The 21,865-nt window shown below is 41.5% G+C and overlaps 1 protein-coding gene across 2 annotated transcripts; it reads right to left on the reverse strand.

Moving 5' to 3' along the window:
* Nucleotides 1-527: 527 nt before the first annotated feature.
* Nucleotides 528-5,934, reverse strand: LOC125551004 (uncharacterized). Of its 2 annotated transcripts, none has more exons than XM_048714151.1 (7): nucleotides 5,763-5,934; nucleotides 4,150-4,287; nucleotides 3,976-4,049; nucleotides 3,407-3,883; nucleotides 2,478-3,005; nucleotides 2,173-2,385; nucleotides 528-1,582 (listed from the first exon to the last, which is right to left on the reverse strand). In XM_048714151.1, exons 2-7 carry the CDS (start codon nucleotides 4,241-4,243, stop codon nucleotides 854-856), a joined length of 2,115 nt encoding a protein of 704 aa, XP_048570108.1. In that variant the 5' UTR covers nucleotides 4,244-4,287; nucleotides 5,763-5,934; the 3' UTR covers nucleotides 528-853. The 2 variants fall into 2 exon arrangements, with proteins under 2 accessions (XP_048570108.1, XP_048570213.1); XM_048714256.2 differs by having other exon boundaries at nucleotides 4,150-4,281; nucleotides 5,763-5,927.
* Nucleotides 5,935-21,865: the final 15,931 nt, after the last annotated feature.

The raw sequence follows: 21,865 nt of genomic DNA on the forward strand, positions 1-21,865 counted from the left end.
TGTAAAGCAACGTCCCAACGGCATTGCCGGATGGATCATCGATCCATCTATCTCAGTCCAGTTCGTTAGCACCTAATGAACGCTCTGTTGTTCGTGCCTGCAAATGGGAACCAGGTTTGGTAATTGGTGCTACAAGAGTGGTTGGCACTTGATGGATGGTTTCAGCTTTTGTGTGGTTGTTTAACCCAGGTTAAGTTGTAGTACAAGGTTGGATAGATGCGTACGCACAGCACAGAGATGCATAGATAATGAAAACCTGCCAGATGCTAGCATTGTTTTCTCATTCATGAGCGGTGGTTCGACCAAAGACGATGATAGTCACCAGCACAAGAAAAGAGAATGCTGCATCTTTAGGTTAGGTGGTTGACACTACCTTCCTAGAGCATGCAGGCTTAATATTGTACAAAATGCACCACCAACCAACCTAATCCAAGTTCTCACTGACAGCTAGCTCCATGATGCATGCACACACAACCCAACAGGACTCAAGGATACTAGATATTTGATGGAATCGAGTAGAAAAAACGGGTCGGACAAAGTTGAAATAAATTTACTGGGGAAAACCTCAATGAGCAACAGAAAGTTCGTGCATCGTTACCAAGATGTTTAATTTAACGCATCACTACTTGCATATTTCCTTTCCAGATAGTCGGTAGACTGTAGGCCCAAAAAAGGATCCTGAAAAGCATGAAAGCCTCTGTCCCTGAGCCTAAAATCCAGGCTGCCCTACTTATATTAAGCTGAAGAACGTTTACTCCCACGGTTACCAAGCAAGTCAGAACCCAAAAGAGAACCCTCCTATCAACGAGCAAGACCACGGCTCCGGCTGACAGGAGGAAGGTTTTCGAATCTTTTAGTTGGGCATCTTCATCGGGACCAGCATCGAACCAATGCGCAGAACATCACCAATCAAGCAACTTGAGCAGGCTTCACTCATAGGAGGACTGACTGCTCGAGCACAGTGTTCCCCAATGATCTTCTTTTCTTCATAAATCGTCTCTGGAGTTGATGATGATGCACTGTGCACCAAGGCATTGTTAACTTCAGTTGGATTCTCTTCAGGTGCTTTTGATGAGATGTTGGCAGCAGTTTGTGGGCGGTCTTTTTCAACTGGCCCGACTTCAACCTTCTCCCAGGTTAGTTGTCCTCCAGCCGGAGCAGCCGGCATGTTTGAAGCTAGGGGCTGCTGGTATATTATAGCTTTCACCACATCCTCACGAGCCGGTTTTCCATAGCTACGGTTTTCTTTCTGTGCAGATGCCGTGGCAGAATATCTAGCCAGGTTCCCAGATTCTTCCCATGAGCTCTGCTGCATTCCCTTGCCTGCCAGATCGTGCGTCTCCCTGATAATTCTGTCCATCAGTATTCTGTCAGCTTTGGGCTGCCGAGGAACGTAGGCATGGCGCAGAGACAGCTTAGGGACAGGTATGAAACGTGGAGCATCACGCCTAAGCTTGGACATCCTGCATTTTCTGCCTCTTGCTTCTTCCGCCTCATACATTGTGAAGCAATCAAGCAGACATCCATTTGTTTTTGAACCTTTGAAGATCCTGAGCATACTAGTTCCGGGAACATAGTGTACCTGCAAGTAAAACAGTGGGAGGTTGCAGAGTGAGATCAAGGGAAATGGCAGTAAAAGATACGCCCCAAGCTTAAAACAAAGCTATGCATGAATTCTCATTGATGAATACATCATCCAAGAAACGAAGCTATCCAGTCATATTGATTCAGCATCATGCTTTCATTTTCTGTTTGTTTGTGAAAGCAGCGTGCAGGGCCAGTACCGAAATACCCCCTCCGTTCCGAAATAATTGAAGCTCCAAGTTTGACCCAAATCAAACTTCATTAAGTTTGATCAAGTCTATGTAAAAATATATCAACATTTACAACACCGAAGTTGCTTCATTAGATTCATTATGACATATATTTTCATATTATATATACATTTGATATTCTAGAGCTTAGCAGATTTTTCTAAACTTGGTCAAAACTTTAAAAAGCTTGACTTAAGACAAGAACTTCAATTATTTTGGTACGGAGGGAGTAGCAAGCAAACAACAAACTCTACATTAGACCAACACAAACATGTACAGACATGCAGAGTGAATAATCATTATTAAGTTACAGCTGTTTTCTGTGCAAGAAAACTAGTGAGATATCTCAGAAACGTGCCTCTTGTGTATTTTTGCTGGAGGTGACAGGCTTATCTTCATTGTTCCGCAGCAAGATACATTTCAAGGCGACGTTTGGTATATTCTTTATAATGTGCCACCTCACAGGAAAGCTTCCAACCCACCTATCCATGCTCCAAAAGTCCATGTCTTTTTGAAAATCAACAGGACCAACCATCTCAGCAACACCACAGAAATGGTTACTTTCATTGACCTGTTAGGACAATGATTTAGGTTCAGCATTCAAGATCAAAAACAGGAAATAGAATAGAACAGGCCATACACCTTAAATTAACATAAACTCACCGAAAAGAACAGAAAAACTGGACACAAGGTAGAACTGCTTGCAGCTATCATTTGAGCATCTCTAAATGCACTATCCAGCTTCTTGTTTCCCTGAAGACCACTCGACCAGACACCATATTTGATGGATTTGTGAACATTTGCCTCGCCCCAAGACTTGATAACAAAGAATTTTGCATTGGGATACACCACCTCGAAATCGTCTCTGTTATATTGATCAGTCTTAATGATGATTTTCCCCTCTGGATTGCCAATATGCAGCTTTGATGTATAGGATGTGGCAACTATTTCTGACGACGTCGAACCTCTTGGCTGTTTTTCTTTACTTAAGTTCGGCCAACACACTGAACTCAACTTTCCAGTTAAACCATTTACATGGCTTCTTGGCTTTGAGCTTGGTTGGAATTTCTCAGCCATGGCCATCTTACGGAGGTCTGATCCAACATGTGAAGCATTATAGTTGTATGATGGATTAGTCTGCGGCGAGGACTTGACAGGAGGAACTCCCCCATGTAGAGAGTGCCGTGATGCCTAACCATAAGGAGATTTGTCATCAAAGCATGGAAAATTATAAGATGGCTTTTTTTTTGCACATGGAAACGGAGGTTTGGAAGATATGGTCATGGCATCAGAATGTCCAACCGGGGCATGAGTAATACATGCATCCGGTAGTAAGCACATTTCTTCTGCATTTACCGTCATAAATGTAAAAATTATCAACACTTGACTTGCAACTACAAATATATTATGTAACCTCTTCTTATAAATGTTTACTATAGAAGGGCCAAAGAAAACCACTAGCTTGTACAGTTGTACTTACAACATGGAATGACAGGCATAAGGGCGTTAACAGGACCTGGCTATTTAAGTTTAACACTAACATAAATAGAAGGATAACTCAACAATTACAAGTGTGAGGGCATTTGGCATACCTGTAGAGCACGGCGAAGTTTAGCAGGTACCATAGTTCGACTTCCAGCTGCTAGATTTTGCTTCCATGAATCTGTACTATGCAGTTGTACTGTTGATAGCATAGCATGGTTTTCGAATTTCTTTGAAGAAACACTAGTTGATTGTAGAGACGGATTCCATGTAATACCCTTTTTTGGAACAACAGGGAAACTTTGGCCTTGATCAGTGGGGATGAACAGACTATCATTGAACGTAAGAGTTTGCGACGTGCTAGCTGGGCCCCACTGTGCAGCAGGTGGAAGAACATCATAGTGGGGTATAGGAACTGGTTGGTGGCATGCGATGTCAGCAGTCTTAGCAAGATACTCTCGGGATCTAGCAAACCTGCCATCAGCTATGGTACAATGTTCTGAAGGGTAAGGGCCACGGGGAGAATGTGCAATCCCATAGTCAGGGACAACATAATACGAGTATGATGTGCCTTCAGCCTGTTGGCCCTGTCGAGGGACAAGTACATACCTAATCAAACACATTGGAGAACAATTGAATCAAGAACGAAACTAGCATTCTGCACTTCTGCAGTACTAACCAAGTAATGTAGATCTTGATCACCACATCTCCAAATTGCCTGGTGCTCATACAACTCAGCAGGCAGAGTAATTCCTGCAACCAAGAGAATAAAGTCAGGTGATACATTAAGTAATTAACTATGCAACTCAACCAGCAAGACTAATCACTTAATTAAGAAGTCATCAACTATTACCAGTTGGACCATATGGAGTCGGATAGTAAGTTGCGTTAGCAGGAAAGCAGAATTCCTCTCCAAATATGAGCTCAGAGTTTGCCTCAAGATCCATCGAATGCAGTCACTCTGAAAGACGGGCACTGGTGCGATCTACAACTGAAACATCTCACGATCAGTTCATCACCATAATTAGGAAATTAGCTTCTGAACATACAAGGCAACCCATGCAACCAACAGTTCCAACATTCCGAATCATCTATTAGCATCGCTTGGTAATAAAAATTGACCTTTGAACAGTAGTTCTGATCCATCCGTTAAAAGTAAAACAGAACTTAGTTCATTAACTCCAAAACCTGCTAATGTTGCATCATTTCAAAACCATTGGGAAACAAGTGAAAAGCTATACCCGAACAAGCATAGGCACAACCCCCAAACAGCGCGATAGCAGAAATACAAGATCATGGTATTTGCAGCAAGCCCATTTAGTTAGCCATGTAACTACACAAAAACATGGAACAAAGTAACAAACACATGCATCAAACCAGCCAACCAGCAAAGCACACCAAACATTCAGCTATGAATTGGTCATTGCAAAATTGACAGACCCATTTGCCTATCCCTAACAACCACAGTAAAAAATTCCGATCCATCCATTAAAAGTAAAACAGAACTTGCTCCAAAACCTGCTAATGCTGCATCATTTCAAAACCATTGGGAAACAAGTGAAAGGCTATACCCCAAACAAACACAGGGCAAAATCCCATCCCAAAACCCCCCAAACAGTGCGATGACAGAAACAAGATCGTGGTATTTGCAACAAGTCCATTTAGTTAGCTATGCAACTACACAAGCAATTGCAATAATTGTAACCGCCAATCCAGGGCAATTCGAACATGTGTAACTCGCCTATCCGTGGCTAGCTAAACCGCATGCTATCAATCTGAGCCTACGCAGAGCTAAACTCTTCACACCCCCATTTCCTCTATTCCTACAAACCCCAAGAACGAACTCATGGATCGAACCAGCCAACCAGCAAAGCACAGCACACCGAACATTCAGCTTTATTTGTTTGAGCAAACATTGAGCCATGGCTTTGTTATTGCAAAATTGACAGCCCAATTCGCCTCTCTCTCATAAGCCCAATAAAACAATGCCAAGCGAGCGGCAAAAGGAGTCCCTTGATCACAAATGCACCTCCATTTCACCCCAACGGGCAAGCCGAACCAGCACAACGGGCCCAGGCTACGCTACGGCCACCCAAGCAGAGCACGAAACCCTAGATCGTTCGACACCGATCCGCGGAAACTCCCCCAACCCCGGGGCACACGATCCGACCGCACCACCGCGAAACCAAACCTTCTCTACAGCACCGAATGCAGAAACCCCAAAAACCCCTGCCTCCAGCCAGCGAGCAGAAAACCGTACGGCAAAGCAGCGCGGACAAGGGGTTCGAGCCGGGCGAGAGAGCTCGCTCGCCGGCACCGAACCCCCGTCGCACATGATCGGAGCACGCCACCGCGGGACAAAACCCTCGCTGCGCCGTACGTACACCGTACACCCGAAGCGGAAACGGACACGACCAGCCCCAGCAAGCTAGCAGCACGCGGTACGGGTTATACGAGAGAGCTCACCGGCACTGAGGCGGCGTGCACCCGCTGGCCTTCGTCGTCGGCGGCCGAGGCGGAAACCCTAGCGGGCGGGACGGAGGCGGGGGCGGCGAGGAGGAGGAGCGGAAGCGAAAAGCGGGAAAAGGAAGCGTGGGAGGGGAAGAGGCCAGTGCGGTGCGGATGCGGCGGTGCTGTGCAAGTACGCTGGCAGGCGCCATCTGGCTTGTTTCGCTGTCACTGACATGTGGGGCGCCCTCGTGGGACCGCGCTCGGAGCGGGAGAGAGGGGGGCTGGCTGTAGAGGGACTGACGGCGGCCATTCTGTTTCCGACGGAGAGAACGGAGTTATCCGTTTTTGGTCCCGCTCACTGACATGTGGGCGCGTGCGTCCTCAGGGACCCAGATGGTGGTGGCGAACTGGCGATGCGAAGCGTTGGCTGTGGTCTGTGGATGTCCTGGTCCGCTGACACGTGGGCGACAACACATATAAGGGCATCTCCAACACCTTAACATACAACAACTTCAATGGGTTGTATATAGTTTGCCCAATAGAATGTGACATAATAAATAAGGTGCTCTCTTATTCTATATTGGAGCTTGTACAAAGGGTGTTGGTTCATGTACATACAACATTTTTCTTTTTCCTCATTTATTGTATGACACATCATCAAAAATCTTATGTGGCAAAATCTATCAACAATTATCTTACAACCATTGGAGATGCCCTAAAGACAAGTGGTTTGGTTCATCTAGTACTACTACATCCGGCTTTATTAGCCACTCGTATTTTGGGTCGAACTTTAATCTTTCGTTAACAGAAAATAAGTTAAATATCACGAAAATAGTAGTATTGGAAATCTTGTTTCGAAGATGAATCCAACAATGTAAGTTTTGCGACATAAAACTTATATGATCAAAAATTAATTGAGCACAAAATACGAAGGGGACAAATACATCAAAGACATAAACAAAAGACATGTATTGATGAAATTCATATCTTAAACTGGATATCTGAAACAAACAACATGAAACCCCTAAGCAAGAGAAGTCTTGCTACCTCAACACCAATATCTCGAACATATTAATACACGGGGCGTCTCCAACGCTGGTTGCTAAAACAGATATTGTATTCGTCCGTGGACGCGTACGGTCACTTTTACGGACAGTGATACGGGAGCCGACCATCCAACCATGTCGGCATACATTTCAAAGAAGATTTTAACAACCCCGGTGAATTACATGCAAACCAGATGTTTTTCATCTATATTGGAGCACATTCATTAGATTTTTGACACATTTCAACTAAACCTTAGCGGACTAACCTAGTCTAAATGATCGTCGACCGCGACAGGGCCCCTTTCCCACAACATGTCTTCCCTGTGTCCAGCAGAAAGCTCACCCGACAGTCGTGAACCCCGGGAAATGAAACTTCAGCAGAAGGGGGGAATAATGGCCTTCGCCTCCGCGAAGTTGTGGACAGGCTCACAGGTTGTGAGGCCCGGCAAGGCGGTGGGCCTTCCAACGACCCAAGCGACAATGGTCGCCCATGTTCCACGGTTCCTTGCTATCGATGACGGCAGTCGTGGACATGTCAGCCTAGTCATCGTGGCGGCGGGGCACGAACGGTAGTTGCGTTGGTGGCGTCCTCGATCTCGTCGTCAAATTCCTTCGTGGTTGCATCGATGCCCGCAAACAAAGCTTCTTTCTCCGCCCGCGGGACGCACAGCCGCCTTCAATCACGGCGGATCTCGTGAGCACCGCGGTAGGACAGAAGCAACGCCCGCTGCTCGTCTAGGAATCCCAGACCGCCCGCTGCTCGTCCAGGAATCCCAGACTGCATGCTACGATAACCATGACGACATTGTCGTTCTCCTGATCGCCGGTGATTTGTTCCTCCGCAAGCCAGTGTTCGTCGAGGAGTCAATAGTTGTCCCTTCGGTCCTCCGATGCTTGTCGTAACGTCGTCTCCCGCTCTTCCGTCATCATGTCGGTGAAATGCATCTGCGCATTGATATGTCTCAACCGTATCTATAATTTTTGATTATTCCATGTTGTTATATTATCATTCTTGGATATTTTACAACCATTTTATAGCAACTTTATATCATTTTTTGGGACTAACCTATTGACACAGTGCCCAATGTCAGTTGCTGTTTTTTTTCTTGTTTTTTTACTTCGCAGAAAATCAATACCAAATGCAACAAAACTTTTTGGAGAATTTTTCTGGACCATAAGACACCTGATGGGCCAAAGAAGTGCCAGAGGGGGGCTCCGAGGGGAGCACAACCCACCAGGGCACGTCCGGGTGGGTTGTGCCCACCTCGTTGGCCTCCCGCACCGCCTCTTCGCCCTATAAATATCCAAATATTTCAGAAACCCCAGGGGAGTCGATGAAACACAATTCCAGCCACTGCAAGTTCCAGAACCACGAGATCCAATCTAAATTCCAGCCGTCTACATCATGTCATCGTTCTTATTGCATTACTATGTTTCCCCATGAACTTAATACACTAGATGCATGATAACCCACAAGTGTAGGGGATCGCAATAGTTTTTGAGGGTAGAGTATTCAACCCAAATTTATTGATTCGACACAATGGGAGCCAAAGAATATTCTCAAGTATTAGCAGCTGAGTTGTCAGTTCAACCACACCTGGATAACTTAATATCTGCAGCAAAGTGTTTAGTAGCAAAGTAATATGACAATAGTGGTAACGGTGGCAAAAGGTAAAGGTGGAAAAAGTAATATTTTTGGGTTTTGTAGTGACTGTAACAGTAGCAACGGAAAAGTAAATAAGCGAAGAACAATATAGAAAAAGCTCGTAGGCATTGGATCGGTGATGGAGAATTATGCCGGATGCGATCGATCATGTAATAGTCATAACCTAAGGTGACACAGAACTAGCTCCAATCAATGTAATGTAGGCATGTATTCTGAATACAGTCATACGTGCTTATGGAAAAGAACTTGCATGACATCTTTTGTCCTACCCTCCCGTGGCAGCGGGGTCCTATTGGAAACTAAGGGATATTAAGGCATCCTTTTAATAGAGTACCGGACCAAAGCATTAACACATAGTGAATACATGAACTCCTCGAACTACGGTCATCAACGGTAAGTATCCCGATTATTGTCACTTCAGGGTTAACGAATCATAACACATAATAGGTGACTATAGACTTGCAAGATAGGATCAAGAATTCTCATATATTGATGAAAACATAATAGGTTCAGATCTGAAATCATGGCACTCGGGCCCTAGTGACAAGCATTAAGCATAGCAAAGTCATAGCAACATCAATCTCAGAACATAGTGGATACTAGGGATCAAACCCTAACAAAACTAACTCAATTACATGATAAATCTCATCCAACCCATCACCGTCCAGCAAGCCTACGATGGAATTACTCACGCACGGCGGTGAGCATCATGAAATTGGTAATGGAGGAAGGTTGATGATGACGATGGCGACGGATTCCCCTCTCCGGAGCCCCGAACGGACTCCAAATCAGCCCTCCCGAGAGAGTTTAGGGCTTGACGGGGGCTCCGTATCGTAAAACGCGATGAATCCTTCTCTCTAATTTTTTTCTCCCCGAAAGTGAATATATGAAGTCAAGGTTGAGGTCGGTGGAGCGTCAGGGGGCCCACGAGGCAGGGGGCGCGCCCAGGGGGGTAGGGCGCGCCCCCCACCCTCGTGGACTGGGTGTGAGCCCCCTGACGTGGATCTTTCTTCCAGTATTTTTTTATATATTCCAAAATAATTCTCTGTTGATTTTCAGGTCATTCCGAAAACTTTTATTTCTGCACAAAAATAACACCATGGCAGTTCTGCTGAAAACAGCGCCAGTCCGGGTTGGTTCCATTCAAATCATGCAAGTTAGAGTCCAAAACAAGGGAAAAAGTTTTTGGAAAAGTAGATACGTCGGAGACGTATCAACTCCCCCAAGCTTAAACGTTTGCTTGTCCTCAAGCAATTCAGTTGATAAACTGAAAGTGATAAAGAAAAACTTTTACAAACTCTGTTTGCTCTTGTTGTTGTAAATATGTAAAGTCAGCATTAAGGTTTTCAGCAAAGATTATGAACTAACCATATTCACAATAACACTTAGGTCTCATGTTTACTCATATCAATGACATAATCAGCTAGCGAGCAATAATAACAAATCTCGGATGACAACACTTTCTCAAAATAATCATGATATGATATGACAAGATGGTATCTCGCTAGCCCTTTGAGACCGCAAAACATAAATGCAGAGCACCTTTAAAGATCAAGAACTGACTAGACATTGTAATTCATAGTAAAAGAGATCCAGTCAAGTCATACTTAGTGTAAACTAATAGTAATGGATGCAAATGACAGCGGTGCTCTCCAACTAGTGCTTTTTAATAAGAGGATGATAACTCAACATAAAAGTAAATGGATAGGCCCTTCGCAGAGGGGAGCAGGGATTTGTAGAGGTGCCAGAGCTCGGTTTTGAAATAGATATGAATAATATTTTGAGCGGTATACTTTCATTGTCAACATAACAACCGAGAGATCTCGATATCTTCCATGCTACACACATTATAGGCGGTTCTCAAATAAAATGGTAAAGTTTATACCCCCCTCCACCAACAAGCATCAATCCATGACTTGCTCGAAACAATGAGTGCCTCCAACTAACAAGAGTCCCGGGGGAGTTTTGTTTGCAGTTATTTTGATTTGATTTGCATAAAGCATGGGACTGGGCATCACGGTGACCAGCCATTTTCTCGTGAGTGAGGAGCGGAGTCCACTCCTCTTGAGAATAATCCGCCTAGCATGGAAGATACAGACAGCCCTAGTTGATACATGAGCTATTCGAGCATACAAAACAGAATATTTATTTGAAGGTTTAGAGTTTGGCACATACAAATTTACTTGGAACGACAGGTAGATACCGTATATAGGTAGGTATGGTGGACTCATATGGAACAACTTTGGGGTTTATGGAATTGGATGCACAAGCAGTATTCCCGCTTAGTACAAGTGAAGGCTAGAAAAGACTGGGAAGCGACCAGCTAGAGAGCGACAACAGTCATGAACATGCATTAAAATTAATCAACACCGAATGCAAGCATGAGTAGGATATAATGCACCATGAACATAAATATCGTAGAGGCTATGTTGATTTTGTTTCAACTACATGCGTGAACATGTGCCAAGTCAAGCCACTCGAATCGTTCAAAAGAGAATACCACCCTATCATACCACATCACAACCATTTTAATAGCATGTTGGCACGCAAGGTAAACCATTATAAACTCCTAGCTAATTAAGCATGTCATAAGCAACTACAATCTCTAATTGTCATTGCAAACATGTTTATTCATAACTGGCTGAATCAGGAACGATGAACTAATCATATTTATAAAAAAAAGAGAGGTCGAGTTCATACCAGCTTTTCTCATCTCAATAAGTTCATCATATAATCATCATTATTGCCTTTCACTTGCATGACCGAATAGTGTGGATAATAATAATAGTGCACGTGCATTGGACTAAGCTGGATTCTGCAAGCATTCAATTCAAGAGAGAAGACAAGGTAATATGGGCTCTTTGTTAGATCAACAATAATGCATATAAGAGTCACTCAACATTTTCATTATGGTCTTCTCCTCTCAACCCCCAAAGAACACGGAAAGAAAAAAAACTATTTACACAGGAAAGCTCCCAACAAGCAAAACAAGAACGAGAAATCTTTTTGGGTTTTCTTTTTAATTACTACCACTACAGGCACGAAAAGTAAACTAGCTAAAAGCTACAACTAATTTTTTTGTTTTTCTAAGGTTTATCAAACACACAAGAAGAAAGCATAAAAAGGAAAATAAACTAGCATGGATATTACAATGAAAAAGTATGAGCACCAACAACTAGCATGAGTGCGTGAACATGAATGTAATGTCGGTGAGAGGTACGTACTCCCCCAAGCTTAGGCTTTTCGCCTAAGTTGGTCTATGGCCACGGCTGGCCTGGCGGATATCCAAAGTTATAATTGGGGTCGTACTGAGAAGATCCCCCTGGTGCCACTGGTTGGCGATCTCTTCCGGATTCCACCGATAAATCGACTGCATGTGAGGATCAAATTGTGATTCCGGCTCTGGCTCTGTAGCTGGTGTGGGGTTTCGGTAGGCGTGAATTGCCTCCGGCGGAACAAGGTACTTGCCTGCAGATAAGTCAAACAAAGAAGGAGCAGGCAAAGTAATAGTCTCAGGGTGATTTTTATCAAATATCAGCTTGTACTTAAGCATCTTTTCCTTATTCTTAACGATAAAATCATGTGCTGCCATACTCTTATAGTCTAGAAAAATAGGAGGCAACAACTTTTCTTCTTTATCATAATACCTAATAGGTATGTTAAAATATGCAGCGAGGCGCGAGGCAAAGATAACTCCCAAAATGGGGCCCTTAGCACGGTTAAGATTTAACCGCTTTGCAACAATAGCACCCATACTAAACGTGTCATCACGGAACAAGGCATGGCACAAAAAAACAATATCAGGGGCACTAAGGTTGCCACAGTTTCCGCGACCAATTAAGCATCTACTAGCAAATATTGCGAAGTAACGTAAAACAGGAAAATGTATGCTAGTAATTCTTGCATCAAAAACTTTCCTCATTTCCCCTACAACAATTGTATCAATAAACCCTTCCACATCATCACGATGTGGTTCCTCTACACTGCCCTCAAAAGGTATCAAACAAACCCGACAAAAATCACGAAGTGACATCTTCTTATGCTCATCATATAAATAAAATTCCACCGTAGGTGGTGAGCTCCTAGCATGGAAATGGAAGTTTTGCACAAAGATATTGGTGAGTAAGAGATACTATTCGCGTTGGTCGTGGAGGAAGGCGGTGAGGCCTGCATTCTCAGCCAATTCATAGAAATCATCATAAATCCCGGCTGCTCTCAAGAAATCATCACGAGGCCATTCACACAGCCGAACCTCCATGGTGCGAGGGAGATTATACTTGGGTTTCTTATTCTCTTCACTCTGTTTATCCTACGAGCTTCGGCTCGATGAGCCCCTCAAAAATCTCTTCATCTTTTTCTGAATTTTTTTGAAATTTTTAGTAACATCAAAAATAAAAGTGAACCAAACTCAACAAAATTGATAGTAACTACTCCTACAAGTGCCTAGAGGCATTATCATGCATAAAAACTACTTTTGACCATATAAATTTGACATGCAAGCTCAAGAACAGGGTCACCTAAGCAGCAAAAATTTGCAATGAATAAAGCACTAAAACAAAAACTAATTGGACCATTGGAGTAGTCACATACCAAGGAACAATCCCCCAAAGCAGTTTTGTGAATGAAGCTTTGAGCAAGGAGATCGAAAATGGCAGCAAGATGAGCTTGGTCTCGGGTTTGAGCTGGCTAGTGATTTTTTTGGGAGGAAGAAGGAGTGTGTGGTAGCTGGAATAAGTGGAGGGGAGCCACCATGGGCCCACGAGGCAGGTGGACGCGCCCTGGACCCTCATGGCCAGGTGCTTGCTCCCCCTGGTGTGTTCTCAATGCCAGATATTCTTAAATATTCTAGAAAAAATCATATTTAATTTTCAGACATTTGGAGAACTTTTATTTTTGGGGTAATTTTTATTGCATGGATAATTCAGAAAACAGATAGAAAAATATTATTTTTGCTTTATTAATATAAATAACAGAAAGTAAAAAGAGGGTGCAGAAGGTTGTGCCTTCTAAATTCATCTATCTCATGCTCATAAAAAAGAATCCACTAACAAGGTTGATCAAGTCTTGTTAACAAACTCATCCCGAATTGCATGAAACCGGAGAATTTTCGAATAACACTAGGTTACCTCAACGAGGATATGCATGTACCCAACAATAAGAATATCATATTTCTTTTTGACAGTAGGAAGAGGAAATTCAAAACCTCCAATAGTAATTGTTGAAATTTTTTCAATAGAATTGATACTATGGACTTGAGGTTGTTTCCTCGGAAAGTGTACCGTATGCTCATTACCATTAAGATGGAAAGTGGCATTGCCTTTGGTGCAATCAATAACAGCCCCTGCAGTATTCAAAAAGGGTCTTCCAAGAATAATAGACATACTATCGTCCTCGGGAATATCAAGAATAACAAAGTCTGTTAAAATAGTAACGTTTGCAACCACAATAGGCACATCCTCACAAATACCGATAGGTATAGCAATTGATTTATTAGCCATTTTCAAAGATATTTCAGTAGGTGTCAACTTATTCAAATCAAGTCTACGATATAAAGAGAGAGGCATAACACTAACACCGGCTCCAAGATCACATAAAGCAGTTTTAGCATAGTTTCTTTTAATAGAGCATGGTATATTGGTATTCCTGGATCTCCAAGTTTCTTTGGTATTTCACCCTTCAAAGCATAATTAGCATGCATGGTGGAAATTTCAGCTTCCGGAATCTTTCTTTTATTTGTAACAATATCCTTCATATACTTAGCATAAGGATTAATTTTAAGCATATCAGTCAAACGCATACGCAAAAAGATAGGTCTAATCATTTCAGCAAAGCGCTCAAAATCCTCATCATCCTTTTTCTTGGATGGTTTAGGAGGAAAAGGCATGGGTTTTCTGAACCCAGGGTTCTCTTTCTTTACTGTGCTTCCTAGCAACAAAGTCTTTCTTATCATAACGTTGATTCTTTGGTTGTGGGTTATCAAGATCAACAGGAGGTTCAATTTCTACATCATTATTATTGCTAGGTTGAGCATCAACATGAACATCATCATTAACATTATCACTAGGTTCATGTTCATTACCAGGTTGTGTTTCAGCATCAGAAATAGAAATTTCATTGGGATTCTCAGGTGTGTCTACAACAGGTTCACTAGAAGCAGGCAAAGTCCTATCATTTTTCTTTTTCTTCTTTTTAGAAGGACTAGGTGCATCTACATTAGCTCTCTGAGAATCTTGCTCAATTCTCTTAGGGTGGCCCTCAGGATACAAAGGTTCCCGAGTCACTTTACCATCTCTAGTTGCAACTCTAACAGCAAAGTCATTATTTTTACTATTCAATTCATTGAACAAATAATTCTGAGCTTTAAGTACTTGTTCTACTTGAGTGATAACCATAGACGCATGTTTACTAATAAGTTTAAGTTCACCTTTAACACTAGCCATATAATTACTCAAGTGTTCAATCTTATAAGCATTATATTTCAATTGTCTACCAACGTAAGCATTAAAATCTTCTTGCTTAACCATAAAGTTATCAAATTCATCCAAACATTGGCTAGCAAACTTAGCAGGAGGGATTTCAGCTTTATCATATCTATAGAGAGAATTTACCTTTACTACCGGTGTCGGGTTATCAAGACCGTGTGTTTCTTCAATAGGTGATGAATTAAGACCATGTATTTCTTCAATAGGTGGTAAATTCTTAACATCTTCATCTTTTATACCTTTTTCTTTCATAGATTTCTTTGCCTCTTGCATATCTTCAGGACTGAGAAATAGAATACCCCTTTTCTTCGGAGTTGGCTTAGGAGTTGGTTCAGGAAGTGTTCAATTATTTTCATTGGTCAACATATTATTCAATAAAATTTCAGCTTGATCAACTGTTCTTTCCCTGAAAACACAACCAACACAACTATCCAGGTAATCTCTGGAAGCATCGGTTAGTCCATTATAAAAGATATCAAGTATTTCATTTTTCTTAAGAGGATGATCAGGCAAAGCATTAAGTAATTGGAGAAGCCTCCCCCAAGCTTGTGGGAGACTCTCTTCTTCAATTTGCACAAAATTATATATTTCCCTTAAGGCAGCTTGTTTCTTATGAGTGGGGAAATATTTAGCAGAGAAGTAGTAAATCATATCCTAGGGACTACGCACACAACCAGGATCAAGAGAATTAAACCATATCTTAGCATCACCCTTTAATGAGAACGGAAATAATTTAAGGATATAATAGTAGCAAGTTTTCTCATCATTAGTGAATAGGGTAGCTATATCATTTAATTTAGTAAGATGTGCCACAACAGTTTCAGATTCATAGCCATAGAAAGGATCAGATTCAACCAAAGTAATTAACTCAGGATCAACAGAGAAATCATAATCCTTATTAGTAATAAAGATAGGTGAAGTAGCATAAGCAGGATCATATTTCATTCTAGCATTCAGAGTTTTTTTAGCTTAGCTAATAATTTCTTAAGATCACTTCTATCATTGCAGGCAAGAAAGTCTCTAGCAGTTTCTTCATCCATAACATAACCCTCCGGAACAACAGGCAATTCATATCTAGGGGAGAATCTTCATCATCACTTTCATCAATATTATCAGTTTCAATAATTTCATTCTCTCTAGCCCTAGCAAGTTGTTCATCAAGAAATTCACCAAGTGGCACAGTAGTATCAAGCATAGAAGTAGTTTCATCATAAGTATCATGCATAAAAGAAGTGGCATCATCAATAACATGTGACATATCGGAATGAATAGCAGAAGCAGGTTTAGGTGTCGCGAGCTTACTCAAAACAGAAGGTGAATCAAGTGCAGAGCTAGATGGCAGTTCCTTACCTCCCCTCGTAGTTGATGGAAAAATATTGGTTCTTTGATCTTTCAAGTTCTTCATAATGATAAGCAGATATAAATCCCAAGTGACTCAAAGAATAGAGCTATGCTCCCCGGCAACGGCGCTAGAAAATGTTCTTCATAACCCACAAGTATAGGGGATCGCAACAGTTTTTGAGGGTAGAGTATTCAACCCAAATTTATTGATTCGACACAAGGGGAGCCAAAGAATATTCTCAAGTATTACCAGCTGAGTTGTCAGTTCGACCACACCTGGATAACTCAATATCTGCAGCAAAGTGTTTAGTAGCAAAGTAATATGATAATATTGGTAACAGTGGCAAAAGGTAACAGTAGCAAAAGTAATATTTTTGGTTTTTGTAGTGATTGTAAGAGTAGTAACGGAAAAGTAAATAAGCGAAGAACAATATAGGAAAAGCTCGTAGGCATTGGATCGGTGATGGAGAATTATGCCGGATGCGATCGATCATGTAACAGTCATAACCTAGGGTGACACAGAACTAGCTCTAGTTCATCAATGTAATGTAGGCATGTATTTCGAATATAGTCATACGTGCTTATGGAAAAGAACTTGCATGACATCTTTTGTCCTACCCTCCCATGGCAGCAGGGTCCTATTGGAAACTAAGGGATATTAAGGCCTTCTTTTAATAGAGTACTGGACCAAAGCATTAACACATAGTGAATACATGAACTCCTCAAATTACGACCATCACCGGTAAGTATCCCGATTATTGTCACTTCGGGGTTAACGGATTATAACACATAATAGGTGACTATAGACTTGCAAGATAGGATCAAGAACTCTCATATATTGATGAAAACATAATAGGTTCAGATTTGAAATCATGGCACTCGGGCCCTAGTGACAAGCATTAAGCATAGCAAAGTCATAGCAACATCAATCTCAGAACATAGTGGATACTAGGGATCAAACCCTAACAAAACTAACTCGATTACATGATAAATCTCATCCAACCCATCACTGTCCAGCAAGCCTACGATGGAATTACTCACGCACGGCGGTGAGCATCATGAAATTGGTGATGGAGGAAGGTTGATGATGACGATGGCGACGGATTCCCCTCTCCGGAGCCCCAAATAGACTCCTGATCAGCCCTCCCGAGAGAGTTTAGGGCTTGGCGGCGGCTCCGTATCGTAAAACGCGATGAATCCTTCTCTCTGGTTTTTTTCTCTCCAAAAGTGAATATATGGAGTCAAGGTTGAGGTCGATGGAGCGTCAGGGGGCCCACGAGGCAGGGGGGCGCGCCCCCACCCTCGTGGATAGGGTGTGGGCCCCCTGACATGGATCTTTCTTCCAGTATTTTTTATATATTCCAAAATAATTCTCTGTTGATTTTCAGGTCATTCCGAGAACTTTTATTTCTGCACAAAAATAACACCATGGCAATTCTGCTGAAAACAGCGTCAGTCCGGGTTAGTTCCATTCAAATCATGCAAGTTAGAGTCCAAAACAAGGGCAAAAGTGTTTGGAAAAGTAGATACGTCGGAGACGTATCAATGCATGCTGGATAGCGGTCGATGTGAGGAGTAATAGTAGTAGATGTAGGCAGGAATTGGTCAACTAATCTTGGACGTGATGCCTATATATTGATTATTGCCTTGGATATCGTCATAACTATTCGATTTTCTATCAATCGCCCAACAGTAATTTGTTTACCCATCGTGTGCTATTTCTTTAGAGAAGCCATTAGTGAAATCTATGGCCCCTGGATCTATTCTTTATCATATTTGCTTTGCGATCTATTTTCATTCGCTTTTATTTTTAGATCTATTATTCCCAAAACCCAAAAATACTTTGTTGCAATTTTTATTTGCATCTTTTATTTCGCGTTTTATCGAGATCTATTTATCCAAACTATCACAATTTTTATCTCGTCAACTTGACAACTTCTGGTGCCGTTACCCGAAGAGGGATTAACAACCCCTCATACGCGTCGGGTTGCAAGTATTTGTTATTTGTTTGCAGGTACCGTTTACATAGTGTTTCTTGGTTCTCCTACTGGATTGATACCTTAGTTTCATAACTAAGAGAAATACCTATCGTAACTATACTGCATCATCCCTTCCTCTTTGGGGAAATACCGACGTAGTTTCAAGCGACATCAAAAGGATTTTCTGGTGTCGTTGCCAGGGAGGATCAAGTCAAGATAGTCTCCTGACAACTCACCAATTTCTGGCACCGTTGTCGGGGAGGATCAAGTCAAGATAGTCTCCCGACAACTCGCTAATTTCCGGCATCGTTACCGAGGAGACATCATCAACATCTATCAGGTTCCTAATCACAAATCTCATCTCCTTGCAATTTACATTAGTTTTCATTTGCCTCTCGTTTTCATTTCCTCCACTTCACAAAAATTTGTCGTTTTATTCGCTCTCTTTTTCGTTCACCGTTTTCTCGTCAGACCTATTTTTGTTTGCAATCTTGCTTTCGTAGTCACGATGTCTCAAGAAAATACTAAGCTGTGTGATTTTTCCAATACCAATAATAATGATTTTATTAGCACTCCGATTGCTCCTCCCGCCACCAGTGCGGAGTCTTGTGATATTAATGCCGCTTTGTTGAATCTTGTTATGAAAGAGCAACTTTTCGGTATTCCTAATGAGGATGTCGTGTCCCATATAAACACATTCGTAGAATTGTGTGATATGCAAAAAAAATATGTGGACAATGATATTGTGAAGTTGAAATTATTTCCGTTCTCTTAGTGGGATCGTTCAAAAAATTGGTTTTCTTTCCTTGCATCATAATAGTATCGATTCTTGGGATAAGTGCAAAGATGCTTTTGTTACTAAGTATTTTCCGCCCACAAAAATTATTTCCCTTAGGACTCAAATCATGAATTTTAAGCAACATGAGCATGAACATGTTGCACAATCTTGGGAAAGAATGAAATTAATGCTAAAAAATTGTCCTGCTCATGATTTAAATCTTTGGATGATTATACAAAAAATATGCGAAATTGAGTTTTGTTTCTAGGAATCTTCTGGATTCTACCGTGGGTGGTACTTCTATGGAATTACTTTGGGTGAAGCTACTAAATTGCTAGATAATATTATGGCAAATTATTCACAATGGCATACCGAAAGAGCACATACTAGTAAAAAAGTTAATTCGGTTGAAGAAATTTCTACTTTGAGTGCAAAGGTTGATGCTCTTATGAAATTGGTTGCTAATAAAAGTGCTCCTATTGATCTTAATGGTGTGGCTTTGTCTACTTTGATTGAGCAAAATAGTGATCCCATGTATGTGAATTTTGTTTCGCGAAACAATTTTAATAACAATGCTTATAGAGGTAATTTTAATCCTAGGCCTTTCCTAGGAAATTCCTCTAATAATTATGGTAATTCTTCTTACAATAATATTAGGAACACCTCTGATCTTGAGAATAATATTAAAGAATTTATCAATGCTCAAAAAGTTTTCAATTTTAGGATAGAAGAAGAGTTGAATAAGATTGATGATATCTCTAGAAGCATTGATAGAATTTCTCATGATGTAGAAAATCTCAAGTTGATTTTTTACCCAAGGTTCATGAATCAATTAAAGCTTTATATGTTTCTATGGATTAAAGAAAGGAAAAAAAATTATGCTTAGAGCTAAAAGAGAATTTTTAGAAAGAGTGTTTTCTAGTGATTGCTTCCATAAAAAAGATGAAGATCTTAAAATGATTGGTGTTTCTTCCATTGATTCCTTGTTTAGTAAAATCAAAATTGATGATAAAGGGACTGAATAAGAGTCAACTTTAGCTAGAAGGCGTCCCGATAATTCGGAGGGTGAAAATCTTGATGAGAAAATTGATAAAAGTGGGTTTGGAGAGGTCAAAACTTTAACTAGTGATGTGCCCACTCTTTTGGATTACAAAGACTTTAATTATGATAATTGTTCTTTGATTGATTGTATTTCTTTGTTGCAGTCCATGATTAATTCACCGCATGTTTATCAACAAAATAAAGCTTTTACTAAACATATCTTAAATGCCATGATGAAAGCTTTAGAAGAAAAGTTGGAATTAGAGATTTCAATTCGTAGAAAAATACATGATGAATGAGAACCTACTATCAAAGTCAATATTAAAAATTATGAATGTTTTGCTTTATGTGATTTGGGTGCTAGTGTTTCCACAATTCCGAAATCTTTATGTGATGTGCTTGGTCTTACTGATATTGAAGAATGTTCTCTTAATTTGCACTTGGCTGATTCTACTATTAAAAAGCCTATGGGAAGAATTGATACTTCTCCATCATATCTATAATTTTTTATTGTTTCGTGCCATGTTTTACAACTTTCATATACTTTTGGCAATAGTTTATATCATTTTTAGGGACTAACATATTGATCCAATGCCCAATGCCAGTTCCTGTTTGTTGCATGCTTTTTGTTTTGCAGAAAATCCATATCAAATGGAGTCCAAACGCGATAAAAATTTACAGAGATTTTTTTGGAATATATGTGATTTTTTGGGAAGCGAAATCAGCATGAGACGCTGCCCGAGGGGCCCACAAGCCCTTGAGGCACGACCCCCTACCCAGGGCGCGGCCAGGGAGCTTGTGGCCACCTCAAAGGTCGGTTGGAGGTGCCCTTTGGACGCAAGGAAGCTTATATCCAGATAAAACTCATGTTAAAATTTCAGCCCAATCGGAGTTAGGGATCTCTGGGAATTTAAGAAACGGTGAAAGGCCAGAAACTGGGAGCATAGAAACAGAATGAAACAAAGACAGAGAGAGATCCAATCTCGGAGGGGCTCTCACCCCTCCGCCGCCATGGAGGCCATGGACCAGAGGAGAAACCCTCCTCCCATCTAGGGGGAGGTTAAGGAAGAATAAGAAGAAGGAGGGGGGCTGTGATAGCATGGCTTAATAGGGATGATAGACTACTCATATTAATAAGGAATTCCTTCTTTTCCGGAAGCCCATTCGGACAAAAGTCCAAAGTTAAGCGTGTTCAGCTTGGAGTAATTTCAGGATGGGTGACCGACCGGGAAGTTGCTCCCGGGTGCGCACAAGTGAGGACAAAGTGCACAGAAAAGACTAGTATTGATCTATGGGGCCAGTCTAGATCCCGCCAGGAGTAACGACCACCGGCGGGTGTGTCCGGGGCGTTACACGTGCGGACCCTATGGGTTCAAGAACTATGTAGACATGACCGAGACTCACTTCCGGTCAATAACCGATAGCGGAACCTGGATGCTCATATTGGTTCCTACATATTCTGCGAAGATCTTTATCGGTCAAACCGCATAACAACATACGTTGTTCCCTTTGTCATCGGTATGTTACTTGCCCGAGATTCGATCGTCGGTATCTCAATACCTAGTTCAATCTCGTTACCGGCAAGTCTCCTTACTCGTTCCGTAATGTATCATCCCGCAACTAACTCATTAGTCACATTGCTTGCAAGGCTTATAATGATGTGCATTACCGAGAGGGCCCAGAGATACTTGTCCGACAATCGGAGTGACAAATCCTAATCTCAATCTATGCCAACTCAATAAACACCATTGAAGACACGTGTAGAGCATCTTTATAATCACCCAG

This window comes from Triticum urartu, chromosome 1A, assembly GCF_056163025.1.
Source record: "Triticum urartu cultivar PI428250 chromosome 1A, HENAU_Tu73, whole genome shotgun sequence".
Classification (NCBI taxonomy): domain Eukaryota; kingdom Viridiplantae; phylum Streptophyta; class Magnoliopsida; order Poales; family Poaceae; genus Triticum; species Triticum urartu.